Genomic DNA, 25688 nt, shown 5'->3' with positions numbered 1-25688 from the left:
TCAGTGCAGTTCAGGTTTAGACAGTCCCAGTGGTTCACACCGTACTTTGCCCAGTATTGGTGTCAGTACTGCAAGAACCAAAACCCACTTATCCCATAATAGTATTTGAGCTACTCGTTCACCTATCTAATCTTAATCATCCTGTGCCAATTTGCATGTGAGTCAAATAGTAATCTAGAGATTATGACTTAAATTCTGTTTTTAATTTAGTACTTAATTTCTTATACTCCCTCTCTTTGCTAGTTCTATCTATGTATTGGTGCTAATATGGAATACAACCATTATTATCCTTCCTTTCCTGATGCAAGTTCTTCTACAACCCAAAGCAGATGAATCAAATTCTGGAATGAGCAAACAACACACTATGCTGGAGTCTTGCTTTTTGGTGCAGAGAACAACGTGAGTCGCCCTCACATTGTCCCCTATTATCACTGCATTCCTTCCTGTTTCCCCCCACCTCCCCATGAATGGCTTCTTGTGCCATTGTGCTATAACCCAGTTAGCTCATTCACCCTGAAGCCCTTGCTGTTATCTAAACAAGATAAGAAAACCTCAAGCCCATTTTAGAATGGCAGTGATGGCAAAATGAATGTTTGTCATCTTCGGAGAGAATAGCAGGCTCACACTCCATGAAACCACTGCCACTCCTTTTGGGGTACATCTCAGTAATGTTAGAAATATGTTAGAGGACAGATTGCTCAGCAGGTTCCTGGAAAGCCAATATCCAGAGCTATGATCACACGAGTCTGAATTGGGATGGCAGCAGTCTGAGCTTGCATAACATCTGATGAAAGCTAAGAATGAAGTTAACTGCTACTTCTGCTTCAAAGGAAGATGAAACATCAGTCAGCAGGTGGATGGGTTTGCAAATGTCTTCATGCCATCACTTCCATACTGGAGAGTATGAATTCCTAACTTGGTTAAAAAAAACCCACTACCAGGTTAGTGATAAATCCCTCTAATTTGACCATAAGCTTTCTGCCAGGCAATCTCTGATTTAACTCTGGGATGAGGGGCATATAGAGAAAATTAGATATGATACTGCTGTCATCTTTAATGTTTGCAATGTTGCCATTGGGCACAGTCTGAGCCTTGGCAGCTCCCTTGAGCAACTACTGTTTTATCCAGTGGAGTAAGAACATGTAGCTGTATCTAGCTCCTGCTGGGTAAGTAATGCTGCCTGCATTTATGGGCCACTTCACCCTGGAATTGTTGACTGTCTTGCAATGGGTAAAAGCGGCATACAATCGATGCAGTATAAAGCGTGTGAGGATTAGATGAAACTTTGAGTGCTTGGTATGAGTCATTATTGAGGAGAAAGTGAGGACTGCAGATGCTGGAGATCAGAGCTGAAAATGTGTTGCTGGAAAAGCGCAGCAGGTCAGGAAGCATCCAAGGAACAGGAGAATCGACGTTTCGGGCATAAGCCCTGAAGAAGGGCTTATGCGTGAAACGTCGATTCTCCTGTTCCTTGATGCTGCCTTTGCGCTTTTCCAGCAACACATTTTCAGCATGAGTCATTATTGCTTTAGATTGTTGGCAGATGAGTGATAGGATTATGGTGCTTTGAACAATGTTAGAAGCTAGTGGGCGGCACGGTGGCACAGTGGTTAGCACTGCTGCCTCACAGTGCCAGAGACCCGGGTTCAATTCCCGCCTCAGGCGACTGACTGTGTGGAGTTTGCACATTCTCCCCGTGTCTGCGTGGGTTTCCTCCGGGTGCTCCGGTTTCCTCCCACAGTCCAAAGATGTGCTGGTCAGGTGAATTGGCCATGCTAAATTGCCCGTAGTGTTAGGTAAAAGGGATAAATGTAGGGGTATGGGTGGGTTGCGCTTCGGCGGGGCGGTGTGGACTTGTTGGGCCGAAGGGCCTGTTTCCACACTGTAAGTAATCTAATCTAATCTAGTTGTACAATTAGTCAGCAGTGGCTTTTGAAAATACATCCACTGACCTTGTTCACTCGTACACTGAATATCTTGTGTTTTAGCACCCAGGTCTTGGATTGAGACTCCAGGCATTGACTACTGTCACTATCTTTCTCAAAGTTCGGCTGGAAGGCATCTGCAGATAAATTACATCTCTCCTGTTATCCAAGGGCCAGAGTATAGCATATGCTCTGCTGTGACTTTCCCACACTCAGTTTTACAATAAATTTCAACATCTGCTCCACTATAATGCATTTCTGCTGTCAGTGGTACTGGCTGGCTTTAAGTAGGGCTAGCTCTTTGAACTAATGCAAGCTTCCCACAGTTTGGCAGCTTCTGCTTGAGTCTGCAATCACACAACAGGACACTCAGCATTGACTGCAGACTGTAATTTAAATGAGCAAGCAATACAAAATTTGTATGCTGTGTTAAATTTGGATATGTATTATCGGGTGCACAATCTACCTAAAAACCTTTAAACTTGGCTTCATGTCAGATTACTGTGATCCCATATCAAGTGTGAAAACCATATTTTGTGATAGACCTATCTCAAAAGTCTTATCAACACTTTTCCATTGCTGTACATCTGCTAACAGTTGGTTCAATACAAAAATTATAGTAAGATGTCACTTAAAAGTTAAAATTATGGAACATAAAACAACTACAAAACAAACTCTGTAAAATGCATAGTGTGTTTTCCTGATCATTCATTATGCTTAATGTTAAACTCCACATGCAAATAGAAACAACTAGTGTCAGATTAAGCTCTTGGAAAACTTTTAATGCCTCAACAGTTGTATTAATATAATAAAAATAAAATTAATATGTTTTCTGGTGCAAATCCCATGCTGGGGTTAAAAAGAATACTTAAAGTTTTAAATGAATGATCAGGTTATGTATTTAGTCTCCTTCCTCCACTATCTCTTTTTGAGGTGAAGTTACCTTGGCAAGATCGTCATTTCTCTGAATAACCCTTGACTCAAAGACATAGTCATATTCTCAGTGCGACTAGATCAATGTGTATTACATCTTGCCACATCAAAAAGGAAAAATATTGCTAATCATTCAGTATTTTCCAGAAAAAGATGAGCACAATTAATGCAAGATTCTCCTGATGATAGCAGTTAACTAGCGAGATACAAAGATGTTATGAAAGTCCTATTAATAGATTTTAGCATGAAAATATTGAGCAGACCAAGCATACTGACTGCGTATATACAGAGCATGTGATATATTTGCTTCTCAGCATATTGTTTTAACTAACAAAATGATTATGTTTTTGCATTGAATCGAGGGCCACAGTTGGAGAATAATGTATATTGAGATCAAATCAAAAACCACATTTTTGAATAGACTTTTCAATGTATAAAGGCAATATCAATTCACAGAAGAATAAATTATCCCAAAATTTATGCTGGTTTCCATTCTAACAATTAATCTCCCACCATTCTGCTTGACAAGTGTCTGCCATCTGTGCAACTATGTACCATGTATTAATTGAGACTGACTGGGAATAAGTGACAAATTGCTCCTTCATGAATACGTATCCCACAAAAATACTTACCGTCACTCCAGCTAAACAGCTGTCATATGTAACTGGAAGCATTGCTGCACAAATATAGTCTGTCTCTATATCTACCTGCTGGCCTATAACAATCTGCACATATATTGAAGGATTGTAGATTGATCTGATTAGTACTCTCCAGTAAAACCAGATGGGGAGGTGGCGGATGGGAGAGGTAGAGGGGTTGTGCTGGAAGTTGTGTGGCATCAGCATTTATTCATCTTTGTCTGCTGATCCAAAAATATAGATACATATATTGAAAAAGTCCATATTTTAAGGAATCCAAAGATGATGACTGGAAATTAAATGTTTCCTCCCTGTTCCTCATCATGCCTAATTTCATTGGTTTAACAATTAGAACATGTAGTCATATGAAAATTAAGGAACTTATTAAGATAAGTTATGCATATAGTAATTTAATAATTTGTTTATCAAACTGTAGTAAATCTGGGGCAAAAGGTGTGGCAGGTCAGGCAGCTTCCGAGGAGCAGGATAATCCATGTTTCGGGCATAAGCCCTTCATCAGGAATGTGAAGGGGAAGGGGCTTACAAGATCAGTAGGAAGGTGGAAGTGGGACTGGCGGGGAGTTAGCTGGGGAGGTGATTGGTGGATGCAGGTGGGGGGTGATTGTGATAGGTCGGTGGGGAGGGTGGAATAAATAGGTGGGAAGGAAGATGGTCAAGTGGGACAGGTCATAAGGGCAGTGCCAAGTTGCAGGATTGGATGTGGGATGAGGTGGGGGAGGGGAGATTTGGAAACTAATGAAGTTGACATTGATACCGTGTGGTTGAAGGATCCCAAGGCGAAAGATGAGGCGTTCTTCCTCCAGTCGTCGGGTGGCTTGGATTCGGTGGTGGAAGAGGCCCAGGATTTGCATGTCCTTGGTAGAGTGGGAGAGGAATTTGAAGTGGTTGACCACAGGGCAGTGGGGTTGTTGGGTGTGTGTGTATCCCAGCGATGGTCCCTGAAACACTCAGTGAGTTGGCGTCTGTCTCCCCGATGTAGAGGAGACTACATAGAGAGCAATGGAGACAGTAAATGAGGTGGATGGATATGCAGGTAAATCTCTGCTGAATGTGAAAAGATCCTTTGGGCCTTGAACGGAAGTGAGGGGGAAAGTGTGGGCATAGGTTTACACCTCTTGCAGCAGCTAGGCAAGGTGCCAGGAGTGGAGATGGGGTGAAGGATGATGTGGACCTAACAAGGGAGTCACAGAGGGAATGGTCTCTTCAGAACACAGATATGGGTGGAGAGGGAAATATGTCTTTGGTGGTGGGGTCTGACTGTAGGTGGCGGGAATGGCAGAGGATAATACGCTGTATCCAGATATCAGTAGGATGGAAGGTGAGGGCCAGGGGATTCTATTCTTGTTGCAGTTGGAGGGGTAATGTTCAAGGGCAGAGGTGGAGAAAGTGGAAGAGATGTGCTGGAGGGCATTGTTGATCTTGTGGGAGGAGAGATTGCAGTCCTGGAAATAGGCATGCAGCTGGGATGTCCTGGGGTGGAATTGGCCCTCCTGGGAGCAGATATGGCAGAGGCTGAGGAATTGGGAGTAAGGGATAATTTTTTACAGGAGGGGATGTGGGAGGAGATCTCGTCCAGGTAGCTGTGGGAGTGGGTTGGTTTGAAATAGATGTCCACGTTAAATTGGTTGCCAGAGATGGAAAGGGAGAGGTCCAAGTCCAAGAAGGGGAGGGTGGTGACAGAGATTGTCAAGGTCAAACTAAGGTCAGGGTAGAAAGCGTTGGTGTAGTTAATGAACTGTTCCATCTCCTTGTGGGAGCACGAGGTGGCGCTGATACAGTCATCAACGTAGTGGAGGAAAAGGTGGGAGATGGAGCTGATGTAACTGCAGAAGATGAACTGTTCCATGTATCGCATTTAAATCCAGGGAACAGTATTAGGATTATTACTCTTTTTCAAATAGGTCAATGGCCTGGAGTTGGGTATATAATTTCAAAATTTTCATATAACCAAAGTGGAAATTACAGTAAAGAAGGATAAAATTAATAACAATTGTCAAATGATGTGGTCAGATTGATGAAATTTTCAGACACGTTAACATTGTGAAGCGATTCCTTATGGAAGAAATCATGAGGAGAATCAATATAGGTAGGATGACAATTTTAAAGCTGTTGCAAAAATGTAAAAACCTGAAGGTTCACATTTACAAATCTTTGGAAGTCACATGTGCAGTTGATTTAAATGCCTGTTAGAAAAAAAAAACATACTGGATTCTTGGCTTTATAAATAGATGCATAAAGCAAGAAGGTTACATTGAACATTTATAAAATTATAAACATTTATACACTAATAGCTGATTATTTTCTCCACCACATCACACTTACCGTGTATTGTAGACTTGGAGAGGAGTAGAACCAGGGACAGGCAACTACAAATCTGTGGAGAGACTAGCAAATCTGTGGTTGTTCTCTTTAGAACAGTGAAGATTCAGGAAAATTTAAGAGAGGTAATGAAAATAATGAGGAGCTTTGATAGAGGAGATGATACTGTTTCTACTGGAACGGGGGGGCGGGGGGAGGGGTTTGTGATTATAAGCCATGGATTTACAAATAATTAGAAAAATTTTAGAAAGAAAATGTGAAGAATATTTCTCCAATAAATTGTGATTTGAGATGTAGTTCCTGGCTTTGCAATTAGATCCAATAGTAACTTTCAAAAGATAACTGGATATATTTGAAATAGAAAGGTTGCGGGACATTGGACAAAGAACAGGGACTTAAGCAAATGGGCCAAATCACCTCCTTCCAAATGAAGGAATTTATTGTGCCACCGTGGGTGGCACGGTGGCACAGTGGTTAGCACTGCTGCCTCACAGTGCCAGAGACCCGGGTTCAATTCCCGCCTCAGGCGACTGACTGTGTGGAGTTTGCACATTCTCCCCGTGTCTGCGTGGGTTTCCTCCGGGTGCTCCGGTTTCCTCCCACAGTCCAAAGATGTGCAGGTCAGGTGAATTGGCCATGCTAAATTGCCCGTAGTGTTAGGTAAGGGGTTAATGTAGGGGTATGGGTAGGTTGCGCTTCGGCGGGGCGGTGTGGACTTGTTGGGCCGAAGGGCCTGTTTCCACACTGTAATGTAATCTAATAATCTAATCTAATCTAATTACACTCTCCTATGACAGTCACATATTGCCACAAATCAGAAAACCATGGAAAACATTCTCAAATTCAAATAAATTTATCAAATATTAAGTTTTGCCAAATAAAATAATGAATTTCTCAATGCAACCAAAAAGAATAAGTACAATAAAAAGAAGAAAATTAAAGCTGGATTTGAACCAACTTATTTTTTTTAAGAATGTAATCCTTTGAGTGAAACTATCTTATCAGAGCTGATAAGTGATATTCTGGGATACTACACATTTTCTTTGCACACTTGATAAAGACAATCTCACTCTAAGTTCTCAAACAGAAAAGGAGAGAGTTTCAGCTCCTAAAACATACACCGCCAGGCCTTTCAATGAAGAATAATGAACTACAGTGAATACTTCACCTAGTCGATCCAGGGCTGCCTGTAGGAGCAAACATACACAAAACAGTTGGAAAAAGAAGACAAAAACTCCCCAAGGTTCTTTTCAAGGTTTTGTACCATTGTGGATGACACTCTGCGCTATAATGCTAGAGAATCCACCTTTAGCGCCACAGGTTACAGGTTCAGAGCCTTCTGGCTATTCCAATGACCGTGCTGAGTTTTGAGAGCTCCTTTCCTGTTGAAGCATCTGATCAGTGAAAAAAAAGAGTCTTGACTCTTGGTTAGGGTTACAGAGTCTAGTTTACCTATGCTTACCAAAGTACACTTCATAGTGCTTACTCGCAAAAGTTTAAATCTCTTTAGTGCAAGCAACACTGGAGGTTCAGAGCAATGATCAGATTTACCCGATGTAAATCAATGGAAAAGGTGAGTAAAAATTATCTTAAGTTTAATACAATTACAGAATTGATATTGAAACTTAAGAGAAATAATTATGCGTTAAGAGCTTTAAGCTCTAAGCATCTTTTGAGTCGAATGGAATAAAATCTCTGATCAGTATCAATCTTGTTACATGTTACTGTTTTTAAATTTTCACCAATCGTGCTGCTTTCACCAAATGTAGTTCAATTGTATTTCAGATGGCAACCCTATCTCCAGTGACTCTTTTGCAGGTAAAGTTTACTGCTGTCAGTTCTGATTTGTTCTGTATTTATGTTTTATGATATAATATAACTAGATCATTCCAGACAGAAATTCCATATTCAAGGATTACAACATTCCTATTCTAATTAGAATAGATGGCAAACTGTTTTGAAATTAAGTTACTATTTTTCTGAAACATTTATGTACAAATTTAAATCAACTATTTTCTGTGGAGAAACCCCAAAAATTCATTTTTTAAAAAACCATCAAAAAGTCTCTGCTAGTCTACTTTTATTCATTAATTCAAATGTGTTTTTTTTGTTGGAGTACTTTTTAAAGTTAAGAATAATAATAATTCAAATTCAAACTACTGCTTTTCCATTTTTGACGTCCAGTGTCTGATCAGATACAGTAGTCTAAATACTCCCTGTGTATTGCTTGGAACTTTATCGCTTTTTTATCTGCGACCTCAGAAGATCACCTGTGCTGACATATTAACTACCAAATTCCTAATTTTTCTTATGCCTTGCTTAAAGTATGAACGTCTTTTAAAATGTACTCACAACAATCCTGTGAACTACTTCTAAAACACATACTTGCCTTTAAAAAAAAGGCAATGCAGTACAACATTGAGAAATTGTCAATTGTTATGTAGCTTGTCCAGCAAGAAGTTATATTGGAGTCAATTGTTCAAATTATCAGTAGTTCTTCAGTTGCTAGTTTTTTTTAATTGCTTCCCCTACAAGGAACAACCATAGAGTACTTTTATATATGCGAATCCAAAAGCTCAATTCTTTTCCTGTCACAGTAGGCTGTACTGACTTTCCCTTGGGAAATCAGCTTGACAAAGAAAATGTTCCCCACCAAAACTGCATGTCAGGAGCAAATAATGTCAGTATAAATGTGGTTGCAACCAAACTCCACTGTGCTTTGAATTTGTAGATTAGAATTTATTTTAAGCTGATTAAGTACAATAAAATTATAGCACATCAAGGAAAGATGTTTGCTTTAAAGTGTATTCATTTTTCAATGTGTCACTTTTATTTGTTTACATACCTTCTGGCTGTTAAAGCAGAGGAAATGCAAGGTTATTTCTAGCAGAGCTGTCCACAGATACTGAATTCAGTAATAGACTTGAACATATTCATATTAAAGCAGTGAAGCAGAATGGGTCATGTGTACATTCAATAGATCAGGGAAAATAATATTTTACATCTAATTAGTGGGGTATCCTTTGCTATTTATAACATTAAAAACAAATATCTTTTACAAACTATCAAATACAAATGCAATCGGTGTAAAATAATGTTCTGTATCATTCCTGGAGTACATATGAAAGTACAGGAAATGTTGATCATTAAGAGAATTCACAAAAAATTGCATGACTTGGTAATGTTAAAGTGCTATGTTGAGCATCAATATTGTTAGCTTAAATTATAACTAATCATAAAAAGAGTATTATGGTTAATTTATTTTCAAACTGTAGAATATTTAGTCCTTGGCTTAAATTATAATGATTAGCTTATAGAAAGTGGCGTATGTCTTCATTTCAATAAAAAAAACTGTAAAAATGTATATCTGTGTTTGAAAAATCAGGTATGAGCCCAGGAACTGCTATGTCATACAAACAACCATTCTGTAGGTGGGCCTGGAAAAATCAGTGATTTGAAGTTTCTGCATTTCATATCTGTTAAAATATCACTGCATGATCTTCACATAAACAATGTATTTTAGCATTCAAAAATTTGTCGTCCAAATCTGGTCACTCAACCTTAGAAAGGGAGTTTGAAAAGCTATATTCATTCTGCATTTGTACAATATTACTACTCATTACCTGTGTGACACATGTGGCCAAACGCAGCCAAGTTTATACAAGTTGGGAATCAGAGGTTTAACAGCCACATGATTTTTTTACAGGCAGATGGTATTCAGCAAAGGGAATTCCTTTCATTGCTCCCCTGTCACTTGATAATAATAGCTGAGGATGGAAAAGATCAAAGGAGAATGGCCAAGGATGTCAAATGCCAGCAGATGTGCACTGTCAACATTGTAAAAATGACACCCACAGTATCTACATGTTTTACATGGATAGATAGCATTTTGGAACTGGTATCTAATTGTCATAGTTTGCAGCCAAAAAGCAGTGGGGGTTTAAATTTGCTATGTTCCTGGAGGTTGTCCAGCAAGGCAGTAACCTTTAATTTCATGTCTAACTCTGAACTTGTGTTTCTGTCACTTAAAAGGCTAAACTCTGACCTACAGTAAGCATAGAGAAGGCAGCCAACTGAAAATAGTGAGGAATGATAGTGACTGATCAACTTAAAGTTAATTATAAAATTAATTTCAACAGTACCTGAAATGGTTTGGTGGCAATGGGGGTGGGACAGTGTGAGGCAGGGAATTGTGAAACAAAAAAGAAATTGCTGAAAAAACTCAGCAGATCTGGCAGCAACTATGGACAGAAAGCAGAATCAACATTTTGGGTCAATGACCCTTCTTCAGAATTTTTCCAGCAATTTCTGTTTTTGTTTCTGATTTCCAGCACCTGCAGTTTTTCATTTTAAAGAGAGGATGGGATTTTCTAACTCTGTCATAGTCTTATGAAATTAGACATTCACACATATAGAGAAAAACTGAATTGCTCTATTTGAGCAGCAACAATAGAAATGTGAAAATGTGGGAGAAATGTTCAAAATAACTGTGAAGGACACGAGGAAAAGGTGACTTTGAAAGTGGGTTGTTAGTCACTAATAGTCCCCATTTGCAGCTATTCATTCTCCAAGGCTGACTGTTATCTATTCCTTTGTTCAACTGTTTTTCTTTCTCTTTGGGCTCTATCTCCACCTATTGTTAAATCCTTACCCCCACCACCCTCCCTAGTTACTGCAAAAAACCCAACTTTTTCCCCAGGTACTATCTGTTCTGAAAAAGGACCTGACTGGACCTGAAACATTCACTCTGATTTCTTTCCACAGATGCTGCTACATTTGGTTAAATGTCCAAATTGTGGCTTTTGAGGTATTCTCCTGTCCACATATAAGCCATGATGCATTTCAAAGCATCATCTGCAACATTGTACTTTAGGCTTTACTGAACAATCATGAATGACCATTGTTTGTTGTACTACTACCCTATTCTGCTTAATTATAAACAAGCTTTCAGGCCAAAGTTCAAATACAGAACAAATAACAAATTGATCGATGGTGTACCATACGTGAGCAATGTTCCTTTTGTTCCCCATTATGCTTTCCTTTAATGTCAGCATATTTGCAAATGAATAATTCCTAAACTGTAGATTTTTCTAAATATGGAAGGTGTAACTGTGCTGTCTTACTGCATGGTTTCACTGAAAGTCAGTGGCAATTCACTGAGCATTCATGTAGTGATTCAGGAGAAGACCCCATAATTGATTCAATCATACAAACTTGGCTTGTCCAATCTGAATTCTAATATATGTACAGAATGCTGGATAGGGTAGATGTGGTGTTACCTTGTGTAACATCATCCTCTCAGTATTGAGTGAAGACATGACCCTGCTGCTGTCACTCTCAGCTGCTCCATTAATTTGCATGGGACAAGACCCTATGGTATGTAGTGAGGCCTGTTAATTCCTATATCAGTATTCTCAGAATTCTGCATGTTAAAAATGAGTAAGTGAGCTTCTTACAAATTAGAGCCTGAAGCCTCAATAACAATAGTCTGAGCATTCATGAGGGATACTCTAAGGGCACACAGGTTCTGTATTACAAAGATCACTGCTGCACTTTGACTTGACATGTGTGCCATTTGTGCACATAGCTATTCATCAATGGCTGTACAGATACAACTGATAGACTTTTCAGTCCTGCAAACAAGACCCATGGAAGATCTTTTGCATCATTCAAAATACTACTATCATCGAGGATTCTGGGATTGCTGCCCCTGTTCACGGCACCCCTAATTTTGCACATATGAACATTGAGGGTAGTGAGCCTACAGCTTACACTCTTGACCTGGCTGGATACCTTTACAGGTGGGGATCACCTAGCTTCCCACAGTTTAATGGACGCAGCCCAGCTTCTCCCAACCTCATTGTTCATGGCTCCTCAGAGTAGTTATTAATCCTAGATTGTAGATTCAGGATCATTTCAAAGGAATTTCAAAGATCTTAGCAGTTGCATGGTCCCTATAGCCTCCTTGTTTATTCATGGTATTTCCACAATCATACACTCTGTACTACTCCAATGAACACTCGACATTAGGCTTGGCTGAGAGCCCAGAATCTCTTAAAAAGCTTCACCCTATGTTAGTACAAGTTCATTGAAAGAAAATTGTTGCTTGATTAACAGCATTACAAGCTTTGCTTTACTTAAATCTATCTTGTCAATGGCTCAATATTAATTTACACAAGGTAAAGTGGATCAACTCTTATAGGTTCTGTTGTCATTAGTTAAAGATCTGGTTTATAAGCTTATTGTATCAGCAGATTTTAAAGTAAATTATGAATGGATTTTTGAAGCAATTAAATGATTCTTATTATGGAGTACATTGACCTAAGAGAACAATGACCACTTCCAATACCTCGGCCAAAGCAGCTATTGATGAAGAGATCCAGCACTGCCTCCAGTGTGCTAGTGCAACCTTTGCCAACCTGAGGAAAAAGGTGTTTGAGGACAACAACATCAAATCCAACACCAACATCATGGCTGATAGAGCTATGGTGGTCCCCGCCCTCCTATATGGTTCTGAGATATGAACTATCTACAGTAGGCATCTCAAGGTGCTGGAGCAGTATCACCAACATTGCTTGTGCAAGATCCTGCAAATCTGCTGGGAAGAAAAATGCACCAACACCAATGTCCTCGACCAGACCAACATCCCCAGCATTGATGCACTAAGCACTGTTGATCGGCTGCAATGGGCTGGTGGCATCATCCACATGACCGACATGAGTCTCACCAAACAGGTGCTCTGCTCCCAGCTTCAAAACAGCAGGTGAGCTCCAGGTGGACAGAGGACGTGCTTCAGTGTTACCTTCAAAGCCTCACCAGCGAAGTGCAACATTTCCACAGGCACCTGAGGATCACTGGACCAAGACCATTCAAAGTAGAGGACGAGTATCCAGGCAGGCACTGAGACTTGCCATTAAGAAAAAGCAGAAGCCAGCTGAAAACAGTGAAAGGAGCATGCTGCCACACCAATGCCCCACTCACCCCTTCCCATGATGACCTCCTGCCCCAAGTGTAACAGAGCCTGTGGAAACTGCATTGCTCTATACAGCCACCTATGGACTCACCCTGAGAGTGGAAGCGAGTCATCCCAATCTACAAGAGACTGCCACTGATGATAGGTTATGTATAGAGAGAATATTGGGTCAATAACCATGGAGGTGCCATATGTTGGCAATGGACCATTAGATGTGCAGTGCATTAAGTTGGCATTGGGATGCTAAATAACCATGAGTGTGGGTGTATGCATGTTTGGACATTAATTTGACAGAAACAATAACAGATATTAATGGTTAATGGTTAATTGTTGGGGGTGCTGAGTAGTTGTGAAGGATGAGGAATCGATTACTTAATATTCTGGAAGATAGCTAAGATTAATTCCCAGAAAACTGAGGTTGGCCTTTTAGGTAAGTGCCCAACACCCAACAATCTCTGTAGCAAACTATGGTGTACGTAATTTATAGAATGATAAATAGCAATATTGGGAAATTCCAGGAAAAGGAAACCTTCCCACATTCAAATTTTTTATTCCTGTGTTGCAGGACTTGAGAACTGTTATCTAATAATTTTCCCCAAAAAGGGCATGCGAAGTAAGACATTCAGGAGATAACAGTCAGAGTCAGGATTCTCTGCTCATACAGGGTGAGAAACTAAATGATAGGCAGCACGCGACTCAGCTTGCTAATCTATTGTGAGATTCTTTTCTATGGAATGAGAGAGAGAGAGAGAGAGAGAGAGACAGTTCTTACACCAAATGAAAATGGGTGGCACAAATATTACTGTTTGTGCAGGTGGGAAGAATTCCCAAGTGAGTGAGTAGCCTGCGCAAAGGGTGTGCAGGGTTATTGGTGTCACAGGTTGGCATGGGTGAGGGTGAGTGGGGAAGATGTTGCAGACATTATTGAGAATGGTCAAGCATGAGCCTTGGTGGGTAGTAGGTTTGGTAGCAGAGGTAAAGTGAGTGTAAGGCATTGAAAAGTAATAGTAGCACTTACGCTGGTGGAGTGGAGAGGACATTGATCTTCTTACACAGTTGGGCCTTCATCCAGACAGCTAAGTGTATTTGAAGTCAGGTGGCCATCTCAGGCTACATCTAGTGCTTTTGCCTCCACTGTTGGTTCTGGGGAAAAGAGTAATTTGCATCTGTGCACCTCTCTATGCAGCACAAATTACAGGACCATGCCCACAGAAGCAGGATGCGTATTATCCCCTGCTTGCCATGTCCACAACAAATGTCAGGAGCTAACAGGACACTTCAATAATGACAGCACTTGTACAGATGCAGAACTAGCTTTTAAATATGGCACCATTGTCAGAGATAATAGCCAATTGCAGACTGTGGAGAGTTGATCTGAGAACTGCATGTGTTAAGGTGGGGTGAAAATTGGACATGCTATTCACAGTAAGGGCGAAAATGTCAATTAATTTAACAAGTTTGGTAAGATTCAGTGAGAAAATAAAATTGACCTCACAGTGAGAATGACTCCACCAATCTCAATATCACTTGCACTTGGCCATGAAAGTGTAAGATTTAGCCCAAAGATTTTTATAAAGGGAATTCCAGAACTTGGCACTAAAACTGCTGTCGGGTCAGCAGTAAATGATGGAGTTAAAATTGAGAATGCACAGGGGCCAGAATTAGGGGACTCCAAAGATCTCAAAGAATTTGGGCTGGCTCTAGACATAATAAAATGCAAGTGATAAAAATTTGGGATCTTGCCAGACTGGGAGCCAGTTTAAGTGGACAAACACTGGAGTGATTCATGATTGAGGCTTGTTGTAGCGTAGGATAAGGTTTACTGATGATGAGTGAATGAGCTCAAGTTTATGAATGATGGAAATTAGGAGGCCAACCATTTTTGCATTGAAATTATCAAGTCTCCAGATAACAAGGGAATCATTGACAATTTTAGAAACAGATAAGCTGAGGCAGGAATAAAGTTGGGTGATATTCCAAAAGTAGAAATGGTGATGACAGGTATGTATATAAAATATATATGAAACACACAGTTGTTACAACATGGAGACAGACAGCTGAAACCAAATTAGCCTTTCTACCCTCTGCACACATAATACTGTAAAATTAAAAACTTTCAAAGGCTCACAGAATTGACCTCAATGGCTCCCAACCAGACATTTGAAAAACCAACTAGGAGAAAGTGAGGGCTGCAGATGCTGGAGATCAGAGCTGAAAAATGTGTTGCTGGAAAAGCGCAGCAGGTCAGGCAGCATCCAAGGAACAGGAGAATTGACATTTCGAGCATAAGCGGTGAAAGTGCTCCTCTACATTGGGGAGACAGGCCGCCTACTTGCGGAACGTTTCAGAGAACACCTCTGGGACACCCGCACCAACCAACCCAACCACCTCATGGTGGAACACTTTAACTCCTCCTCCCACTCTGCCAAGGACATGCAGGTCCTTGGCCTCCTCCATCGCCAGACCATGGCAACACGACGCCTGGAGGAAGAGCGCCTCATCTTCCGCCTAGGAACCCTCCAACCACAAGGGATGAATGCAGATTTCTCCCGCTTCCTCATTTCCCCTCCCCCCACCTTATCTCAGACCTAACCCTTGGACTCAGCACCGCCTTCTTGACCTGCAATCTTCTTCCCGACCTCTCCGCCCCCACCCCCTCTCCGGCCTATCACCCTCACATTAACCTCCTTCCACCTATCGCATTCTCAACACCCCTCCCCCAAGTCCCTCCTCCCTACCTTTTATCTTAACCTGCTTGGCACACCTTCCTCATTCCTGAAGAAGGGCTTATACCCGAAACGTCGATTCTCCTGCTCCTTGGATGCTGCCTGGCCTGCTGTGCTTTTCCAGCAACACATTTTTCAGTTTTGAAAAACCAAGCCAGACTCTGCAAATAATCAATTCTCAATGCCAATTTGTATCTCAAACAAAAGACTTAGTAATTTATCCACAAGTCAGTAACTTTAGCTGTTTTTCCTGGCGCGTCGGAGGCTGAGGGGTGACCTTATAGAGGTTTACAAAATTATGGGGGGCATGGATAAGATAAATAGACAAAGTCTTTTCCCTGGGGTCGGGGAGTCCAGAACTAGAGAGCGTAGGTTTAGGGTGAGGGGGGAAAGATATAAAAGAGATCTAAGGAGCAACTTTTTCATGCAGAAGGTGGTACGTGTATGGAATGAGCTGCCAGAGGATGTGGTGGAGGCTGGTACAATTGCAACATTTAAGAGGCATTTGGATGGTTATATGATTAGGAAGGGTTCGGAGGGATATGGGTCAGGTGCTGGCAGATGGGACTAGATTGGATTGGGATATCTGGTCGGCATGGACGGGTTGGACCAAAGGGTCTGTTTCCATGCTGTACATCTCTATGACTCTCGACTATCTGTTATGGACTAGGCCAGACCAGTCAAAACATTCTTAAGCAGGCAGCCCAGACCATAACTTTGCAATTCGATTCGGTAAGTGTACAGTGAAAGTTACCAAGAGTAAGTTGCTCAGTTGACTTTCAGGTTTAAAAAAACAAAAAATTATTCTCAAAATTACAGAATGAAACACAAAGAAGAGAACAAAGAATACCTGCAGAACTCAGTCTACCCAAACTAGACTTAATTATGCTGTTCCAAATATGCAGAGCAGTCCCAGTAAACAAACCCCTTAAACACAGAGCAAAAAATGAAACAAAGGCTTACAGGTCGAAGTTCAAAGGGCAGAAGGAGAGAGAGTCCAGAAGTCTGTTTCCACACAGCTCCACAGCTGAATGTCTCAAACAAAACTCCAGTTTCTAGGACTGACCACACCCCTTTCATTATACAGGTCACGTAAACATAAAAGCTTTGGCCTATAGTCGAACCTGTTTACGTATAAACAAAAAGGCCTCTCAGTACCTTTTATCTCTGTACTAAACCAGTCAATTTGGAGCCCAGTCTGTTTATGACCCCTCTGAAAAAAACCAAGGACACAGTACCTTTGAGAAAAGGAACAGCTTTTAGCAAAAAATGGTCACCAGCTTTGTGACCATTCAAATTGATTTGTATTATGTAACAAAAAGCCTTCATTTTCAGCCTCAGTCACACCAAATATAAACAAACAAATTAACACAATTGAGGGTGAATAAAAGAAAATAATAAAAACTGGCCAGTTTATTTAAGTGGTTTTTATGATGTGTTGTTTCACAAACATAGATAATGATTTCTTGGTCATTTTCTAAAAATGTCATTAAGGGTCACTTTTACAGTTCATTTAGATAAAGGCTACAGTAATACATGTATCTTGATTTTCTTTTCTCTGAGATTCCAAGAGCTGCTCATAGATATTTAGGAAGGAAACTTTCAAATCTTCATCCTATAGCATCAATAGCCAAATTCTATTTTTACACAGAAAACACAATGCAAAGCCCAATTAAAAATCTAACTTTTTCCTGCATGAGGTCCCAGTTACCATTCAATATCTATTATCTGCTTGAGCATAAGGTCTTTTCCAGACTTGCTGGAACCAATTTCCAGTTACTGACCTCATTAATAGCCAATTTCTGCTATCTATTTCAACATAATATTCTTCTCATTGTTGAAGCATTTACAGAGCCTTTTGATCAGGAACAAACCTCTAATTAACTTCTGGAAGAAACGTGGTAGTTAACTTCTAGGCCTGGCCTTCTGTATACACAAAAAACTTGTTTGGTCTGTTTTCCTTATAACACAAGCTGTTACCCATAGTCCAAAAGTAATCTTTAACCCACAGTTCCTGGTTCACAGCTCCAAACCAAAATTAATAAAATAATAAAATACAAATATTGAACAATCAGCAAGGGTTTAATAAAGCATAATGTTATAATTCAGATTTTAAGCATATTGCACGTAGTATTTTGGTTATATTTTCCTCTAGGCTACAGCCTTGTGAAACTTTTAATATTTTAATGAGACACATACTGCTTGTTAAGTACTTAGAGGTAAACACTGTGCACTGACAGCTTTTCAGAAGGTTGTTACTTTCTCAATATTCTGAAATAACTTTTTCACATTAAAAATGAATCACATCTTACTTCTGACCTTGGCATTTTATATTATTCTGAATTGTCACTGAATAAAACTGGCTTCTAGGGTGTAGTCAGATATAAATTATCTTTAGAATTTCTTCAGTACATGTTGGTTTAAGATTCCCTGTGGATTTTGCTGATGTTGGCAACTTTATCAGATTTTACATATTTCACCACAGGGATGATTTGTGTTCTTACACCCTCAGTGGAGAAATTATAACCAAGGGAAACATAGGTTGACTTTAGGTTTATAATATTTGGTACTAATTCTCAAGACCAAAACCTTTTAATAGACACAGTACAAGACACAATGAGGTAATAAATGGTGAACAGGAATATTCAACAGAAGAAAAACAAAGATGTACAAGCTGGTGAAAATGAGTGGTAAACCAGAGAATTGGGAAGTTTTAGGAACTAGCAGCAAATGCCAAAAAAACTAATAAGGAGGGAAAACATTGGTTATGAAAGGAGATACAAATAAAGAGCAACAGCTTGTATGAGTTAACAAAACGGAGAGTAGCTGAGGCAAGTATGGTACTTGGAGGTTGTGACCAGGATTTAATAATGGGGAACAGGAAAAAGATAGCTAATTTAAACCTAATTTTGTGTTGGTTCTCTGTGGAGAACAGTTTGGAAACATTTAGAAGACAACAGATAAGCAAGGTACTAATGGAAAGAAGCATTTTTTTGCAGTTTCTATCATAAGGAGTAAAGTATTTTACAAACCAATAGGACAGAAGGCAAACAAGTGACCAGGACCTGATGGTCTACATCCAAAGGTTTTAAAGGACGTGATTGCAGAGATAGTGGAAGCATTGAATGAAAAATTCCCCAAACTTTCTGGATGTCAGGAGGGTGCAGCAGATTGGAAAATGCTAGTGAAATGCCAGAAGGATTATTCTTAGGGTCTCAATTATTTCAACTATGTTGAGGAACTGGAGGAGAGGGTACATCCAGATTTGTTGATGAAACAAAAATAAGTAAAAAAAAAATATGGTGATGAGGACAGAAGAAGTCTGCAAGGGGATATAGATAGGTTGAGCAGAGGGAAAAATACTTGGCACATGGAGTTTAATGTCGGAAAGTGTGAGGTCATTCAATTTGGGAGGCAAAATCAAGAGGCAGACTTATCTTAATGGAGAGGAAGAGTCCATAACATTGCAGCACAGAAGGAGATTTGCGTGCTCTTGCACACAAATCACAAAAGTTGGTATACAAGTGCAAGTACTTCATTGCAAATAGCATTTTGTCCTGTATTGCTCGAGTGTTTAAGTCTAAAAATAGCAAAATATTGTTGGAACAGTACAGGGTATTAGTGAAGCTACATCAGGAGTACTCTGTGCAGTTTTAGTCCTTACATATAAAACATTCTGGCATTGATTACAATTCAAAAGAGATTCACAAGACTGATTCCTGAGATGAACTATCAAAACCTACTAAGGTCATTTTCCATTAGAATTTTAGAAGAATGAGGGGTAACCTTAAGGAAACATTCAAGAGGCTTGACAGGAAATGTTGGGAAGATGTTTTGCATTAGTGGAGGAGTCTCAAGCTGGGGGGATGTAGTTACTGAATAAGAGAGCACTCATTTAAAACAGAGATGTGAAAGAATTCCTTCTCCTTGAGGGTAGTGAATGTCTGGAATTCTGTACTACAGACTTGTGGAGGCTAGATCACTGAAAGTATTTGAAGATTAGGTAAATAGATTTCTGAAATCTCAATGTGTTGAGGATTATGATGAGCAAGCACAAAATAGGAGTTGAGATCTGTAGCAGACCTTGCATCATCTTGTTGAATAACAGATCAGTCTCTAGAAGCCAAACAGCCTATTTCTGCACTTACTACTCATATTCTTGTGTTTTTATGTAATGCGTCAAAAAAAAACATGTTCTGGTATATTAATTGTATAAATATCCAGCAAAGGTCCAGCTGTTTGATAGGAACCAGAGACTTAGAGAAATAGTACAAATTTCCTAGAAAACTGAGAATACCAATAGCTACTAAATTACTGTGGTTGCAAAAATCAAAAATATCCAAGGGCACCAAGTATTCAATTTGTAGTTAAACACAGTCAACCCACATCATGTGTAACAACAGTTGTCAAAGGAAACCTCTGAGTGATGAAAGATGGCAGTATTAGAATCTGAGGTGTTTTCCTAGTCTGCAAGTACACTTCTTTCATTCTGAAAAACGATAATTCAGAATATTATGAGCACAGTGATCAACAGCAAAAAAAATGCTCAGCTTCCTGCTGGCTCACTACTTCATCAAGAGGCTGACAAACGTGACTAATCAGTCATCAAAATGGTTAGGCTCTCACAAAGCCCAAGATGAAAGTGTGAAATTAAATAGAATGACAGTATCGCCAAGTACAGAATCTCAACTCGAGCTGTATTTGTGAATTCATCACAAGTATACTTTATATGATGGAGTATTTGCATTCTATCTTATGTTTCCTTATAAATTTTTATTGTCAGTTTAACACATGTTTTTTACTTCCTTGTCACCAGTTTTATGAGTAAAAATAAAAATTGGCAGACAAGAATACACCAAACAATCATTCCTACACAACTGTAATATCCTGTGCATTACATGATATAAGCTCTGCCATTTTCTTAATTTATTTACCTCTCTAGTGTGATTTCTTCTTTTCCTCAATAATTTTCTTTGCTCAAACAATTATGACATAATTACGTAAAATGCAGGCCAAAGACAAATTGCTCTTCTTGTTCTAAAACATTAATTGATATGTGCAAAACTCTTGAATTCCTTCCTTAGCTTACCAAATAATCATTTATGAATAAATTCAAAATTGATCAGATTTTATAGTTTAGGCATTATTTAAAGTATAAGTAATGAACATGTCAAGTTAATCTTCCTCATCAAGGAACAGGGATTTCCATTCTAAACATAGCAGCAGATGGAGAGAATTTGTAAGTTATTGCCAATGTCTGCTTTTATTTTCTATATGCGTTCTTATTGGTTATTTCAGTACTGAGTAAACAAATGATTAGTGTTGCTTGTTCATGTTCATTTATTTCATTTACTGTAGGCCGAGGAAGATTTTTCAGACTAAAGCTGCCTGCAATAAGACTTCTTGCATCCAGCAAACAATCACTTCCCCAAGAGGACCCTGATGTGGTTGTGGTGGAACCTTCTCAAGTAAGCGATGATTCTTTGGCCATGAAAGACTTGAAATCCCCCACAAGTGAAAGCTGTGGCCCTTCAGAATTTGAAGAAACAAAAGCATTGACAGAACCAGGTAGCTCTCCTCCATTTGTAAATTTGCCAGGACCACTGGATCATTCTTCACCAAAGCGACACTGGGATGGATTGAATCCAGATACGTTGCAGTCTACCTCTGGTCTAACATACAGTCAGTCAAGAGAAAGTGTGTGCAGTATGAGGAGAGCTTCTTCAGTTCATGATATTGAAGGATACCATGTAAACTCTAGGATTATATTTAGGGATCGACATGCAAGCGAAGGTAAGCTCTTAGTTTTTTTTACAAAGCATGCTTTCTTTGAGCTTAAGTTTTGCCATATTACTACTTGAGAAACTTGCAAATGATTTAATCACATTAGTAAAAATTATAGGTGAAAATGAGGACTGCAGATGCTGGAGATTAGAGTCAAGATTAGAGTGGTGCTGGAAAAGCACAGCAGATCAGGCAGCATCCGAGGAGCAGGAAAATCGATGTTTTGGGCAAGAGCCCTTCATCAGGAATGAGGCTGGGTGCTTCAGGGGTGGAGCGGAAACGTGGGAAGGAAGATTGACAGGTGGGACAGGTCATGAGGAAGGTGCTGAGCTGGAAGGTTGGGGTAAGGTGGGGAGAGGGGAAATGAGGAAACTGGTGAAGTCCACATTGATGTCCTGGGGTTGAAGGGTTGCAAGGCAGATGATGAGGTGTTCTTCCTCCAGGCGTTGGGTGGTGAGGGAGTGGCGGTGGAAGAGGCCCAGGACCTGCACGTCCTCTGCAGAGTGGGAGGGGAAGTTGAAATGTTCGGCCATGGGGCAGTGGGGTTGATTGATGCGGGTGTCACGGAGATGTTCCCTGAAGCACTCTGCAAGAAGGCGTCCAGTCTCCCTAATGTAGAGGAGACCGCATCGGGAGCAACGGATACAATAAATGATATTGGTGGATGCGCAGGTGAAACTTTGATGGATGTGGAAGGCTCCTTTGGGGCCTTGGATTGAGGTGAGGGAGGAGGTGTGGGTGCAGGTTTTGCAATTCCCGTGGTGGCAGGGGAAGGTGCCAGGAGGGGAGAGTGGGTTGTTGGGGGGGAATAGACCTGACCAGGTAGTCACCGAGGGAACGGTCTTTGCGGTGGGGAGGGAAATATATCCCTCATGGTTGGGTCCATTTGTAGGTGGCAGAAATGTTGGTGGATGATGCAGTTTATGCGGAGGTTAATGGGGTAGAAGGTGTGGACCAGGGGGATTCTGTCCTTGTTGCGGTTGAAGAGGTGGGGTTTGAGGGCAGAGGTGCGGGACGTTGAATGGAACGCGGAACATGATGTTGCGATTTGAATCATTCTATCCACAATCCCTTTTTACAGTGTCCAAATCCTGATGCTTTCTGGAAACATGAATGCACAACATTAAAAAATTGCCATTTTCAATAATGTCGCTTTGAAACTTCAACAATTTTCTGTAATTATACCCAATGAGTCACTGCTGCCTTTTTTGATAATTAAAATAGAGCAGGCCCTTTGCACAGGGCAAATCATTCTACTATCCAAAAGATTTTCACAATTAGTGCTCCCTCAGTATGAAAAAAAAAGAAAAATGAGCCCTGGATAGAGTTGAGCCTGATAGGTAATTTCTATATAGAAATGATTTGGCTTTTCATGCAATGAGTCAGATATTGGTTTTGAGTCATTATAAGTAGCCATTTGAGAATCACTATGGGGAGTCCATTTACACAGGATGAGTCACTTTAAAGAACATCTTTATACATGATGTGTCACACAGACAACTAACCCATTTAGTCAGATGAGTTACTATAGAACCCCTTTATATAGGGTGAATCACTCTTAATTATATATTATATTTACATATGTATAGCTACAGGAAACTCTGTAAAGTTGGAAAGTAAACAATGGTTAGGTTATATAGGGTGAGTTACAGTAGATGACTCAACTCTGGGCTGGATTTTCACGATCAAGACAGGCAGTTTAGGTTGGGAAATTCCCAGCATGCTGCATTCACTTAGGAAAGAAGTATCTGATTGGTGGAATATTTAGGTATAAAATGGCATTGTGTAGATCAGAGGCAGGCATAAGGGCTGATGAGTGATTATAGGCTGATGAAAGGTATGTCTCAATTCTCCAGAACTTTGGCCCAACTGTTTTTAAAAATAGACCTACGAGCCAACACCCCTCACACAATCTCACTCCTCCTCACTTTCCCATCCATGCCATTCATGCCAGTGTATGCTCCCTGTACATTCCCATTGGCCCTTCATACCCAAATCCTTTACCCACACCTAAGGTATCTTATAACCTCCATGCCAAATCAGAGCAATTCCATGCTCATTCACCTATTAGACATTCGCTGCAGAACAAAATAAACCTGTAATAACTACGACATCCAAGGAAATACTTAAACATGTACACCTTGCTTAACAAAAAAATCCTACTGCAATACATCAAAAAAGTGTCAATCAACCAGCACCATTAAATCAATAACAGATGCTATCAACACTGAAAACCTCTTTATCTTATGTAAGCAAGCATTGAGCCAATGATAAAATAGATCACATCACAGAAGAAGGTTTGTAAAGATAACAATCAAGCAATGCTTCCCTCTATAAATCTGTTTCAATAAAATTAAATATTTTTAAGAAGTCTGGGTTCTGAAAGAAGTTGCATTATTAGGCTTGGCAACAATCTAACCAATGAGGAGAAAGTGAAGTCTGCAGATGCTGGAGATCAGAGCTGAAAATGTGTTGCTGGAAAAGCGCAGCAGGTCAGGCAGCATCCAGGGAACAGGAGAATCGACGTTTCGGGCATAAGCCCTTCTTCAGGAATGGGCTGTCCATGCGGACCAGATATGCCTTCCTGAAGAAGGGCTTATGCCCGAAACGTCGATTCTCCTGTTCCCTGGATGCTGCCTGACCTGTTGCGCTTTTCCAGCAAAACATTTTCAGCAACAAACTAACCAATGTCTAGATTAGAGTGGTGCTGGAAAAGCACAGCAGGTCAGGCAGCATCCGAGGAGCAGGAAAATCGACGTTTCAGGGAAAAGCCCTTCATCAGGAATCTAACCAATGACCTTCTCTTGTGCTGGTGAAAATTGTGGATGCAGATAAAGAATGGGATCCTATTCACCATTTTTAAAGATCTAAAGAGTCTCTGTGACTCCACAAAAATCTGACCATGTATTTTCCCCATCAAAAAGACTGCTCCATAATATTAGACATCTACAATATTACTCACATTACTGTAGGTTAGTGCTATTGAAAGCCTTGCAAACCTGATACCTGAAGCCTGTCTCACCAGAAAGTGGGTTTTTGACCTTGTCAATGTTGTCAGGTGTTGGGTCGGAATGCCCATTGGGTATCCAGACAAAGATCCAGGAAGAACAAGTGAGGATTGTTTCCTATATGGCTACAACCCTCAGTTAGGGCCTGGAGATTGGAGAGATTAACCAGGAGAGAGGATATTCTGAGGAAGCGGAAAAACAATGTGGGGAGGAAGCAATTGGGATGGATTTAGAGTCTTAGAGATGTACAGCATGGAAACAGACCCTTTAGTCCAACCTGTCCATGCGGACCAGATATCCCAACCCAATCTAGTCCCACCTGTCAACACACAGCCCATATCCCTCCACACCCTTCCTATTCATATACCCATCCAAATGCCTCTTAAATGTTGCAATTGTACCAGCCTCCACCACATCCTCTGGCAGCTCATTCCATACACGTACCACCCTCTGCGTGAAAAAGTTGCCCCTTAGGTCTCTTTTATATTTTTCCCCTCTCACCCTAAACCTATGCCCTCTAGTTCTGGACTCCCCAACTGCAGAGAAAAGACTTTGTCTATTTATCCTATCCATGCCCCTCATAATTTTGTAAACCTCTAATAGGTCACCCCTCAGCCTCTGACACTCCAGGGAAAACAGCCCCAGCCTGTTCAGCCGCTCCCTATAGCTCAAGTCTTTTCTGAACCCTTTCAAGTTTCACAACATCTTTCTGATAGGAAGGAGATCAGAATTGCACGCAATATTCCAACAGTGGCCTAACCAATGTCCTGTACAGCCGCAACATGACCTCCCAACTCCTGTACTCAATACTCTTACTAACTATACTTCCTATGCTGACATTCAAATCATTTATATAAATGACGAATCATTCATCCTTTTTATGATGTTGAGGTGTCTCTGTTGAACTGGAGTGGACAAAGTCAGAAATCACATGATCCTCTTGTGCTCGCATCCAAATCATTTATGTAAATGACAAAAAGTAGAGGGCCGAGCACTGATCCTTGTGGCACTCCACTGGTCACAGGCCTCTATCTGAATAACATCCCTCCACCACCACCTTCTGTCTTCTACCTTTGAGCCAGTTCTGTATCCAAATGGCTAGTTCTCCCTGTATTCCATGAGATCTAACCTTGCTAATCAGTCTCCCATGGGGAACCTTGTTTGACAGGGGTCAGCTTTCAGAATTAGTTTGGAGCCAGATCCTCCAGGCTCCTCTTGACTCCACATTCTGGTAAGCATTTTTCTTTTAAATAACTGAAATTTGTTGGCTGCTAGTAGTTTCTTTAAGGGTCATTGCTGGCTGGACACATTTAAACACATGTATCTTGGACACAGCCAGCTCAATCCAAGCTATATTCAGG

At 40.4% G+C, this 25688-nt stretch overlaps 1 protein-coding gene across 4 annotated transcripts in view; it reads left to right on the top strand.

The window, feature by feature from the left end:
- Positions 1 to 25688, top strand: part of LOC122551638 (potassium voltage-gated channel subfamily H member 7-like) — a 461508-nt gene that overhangs the window by 238942 nt on the left and 196878 nt on the right. For 3 of the 4 annotated variants that reach the window (XM_043693876.1, XM_043693877.1, XM_043693875.1), the window contains exons 4-5: positions 7622 to 7654; positions 20894 to 21328. In XM_043693876.1, coding sequence (XP_043549811.1) covers positions 7622 to 7654; positions 20894 to 21328 — 468 coding nt within the window. Of the gene's footprint in view, positions 1 to 7621; positions 7655 to 20034; positions 21329 to 25688 lie in introns of those variants that run through there. The other variant, XM_043693878.1, reaches the window with a different exon arrangement.

The sequence above is a fragment of the Chiloscyllium plagiosum genome, chromosome 7, assembly GCF_004010195.1.
Source record: "Chiloscyllium plagiosum isolate BGI_BamShark_2017 chromosome 7, ASM401019v2, whole genome shotgun sequence".
NCBI lineage: Eukaryota > Metazoa > Chordata > Chondrichthyes > Orectolobiformes > Hemiscylliidae > Chiloscyllium > Chiloscyllium plagiosum.
Note: the sequence above shows the minus strand (reverse complement) of the source record. Positions and strands in the feature narration are given on the sequence as shown.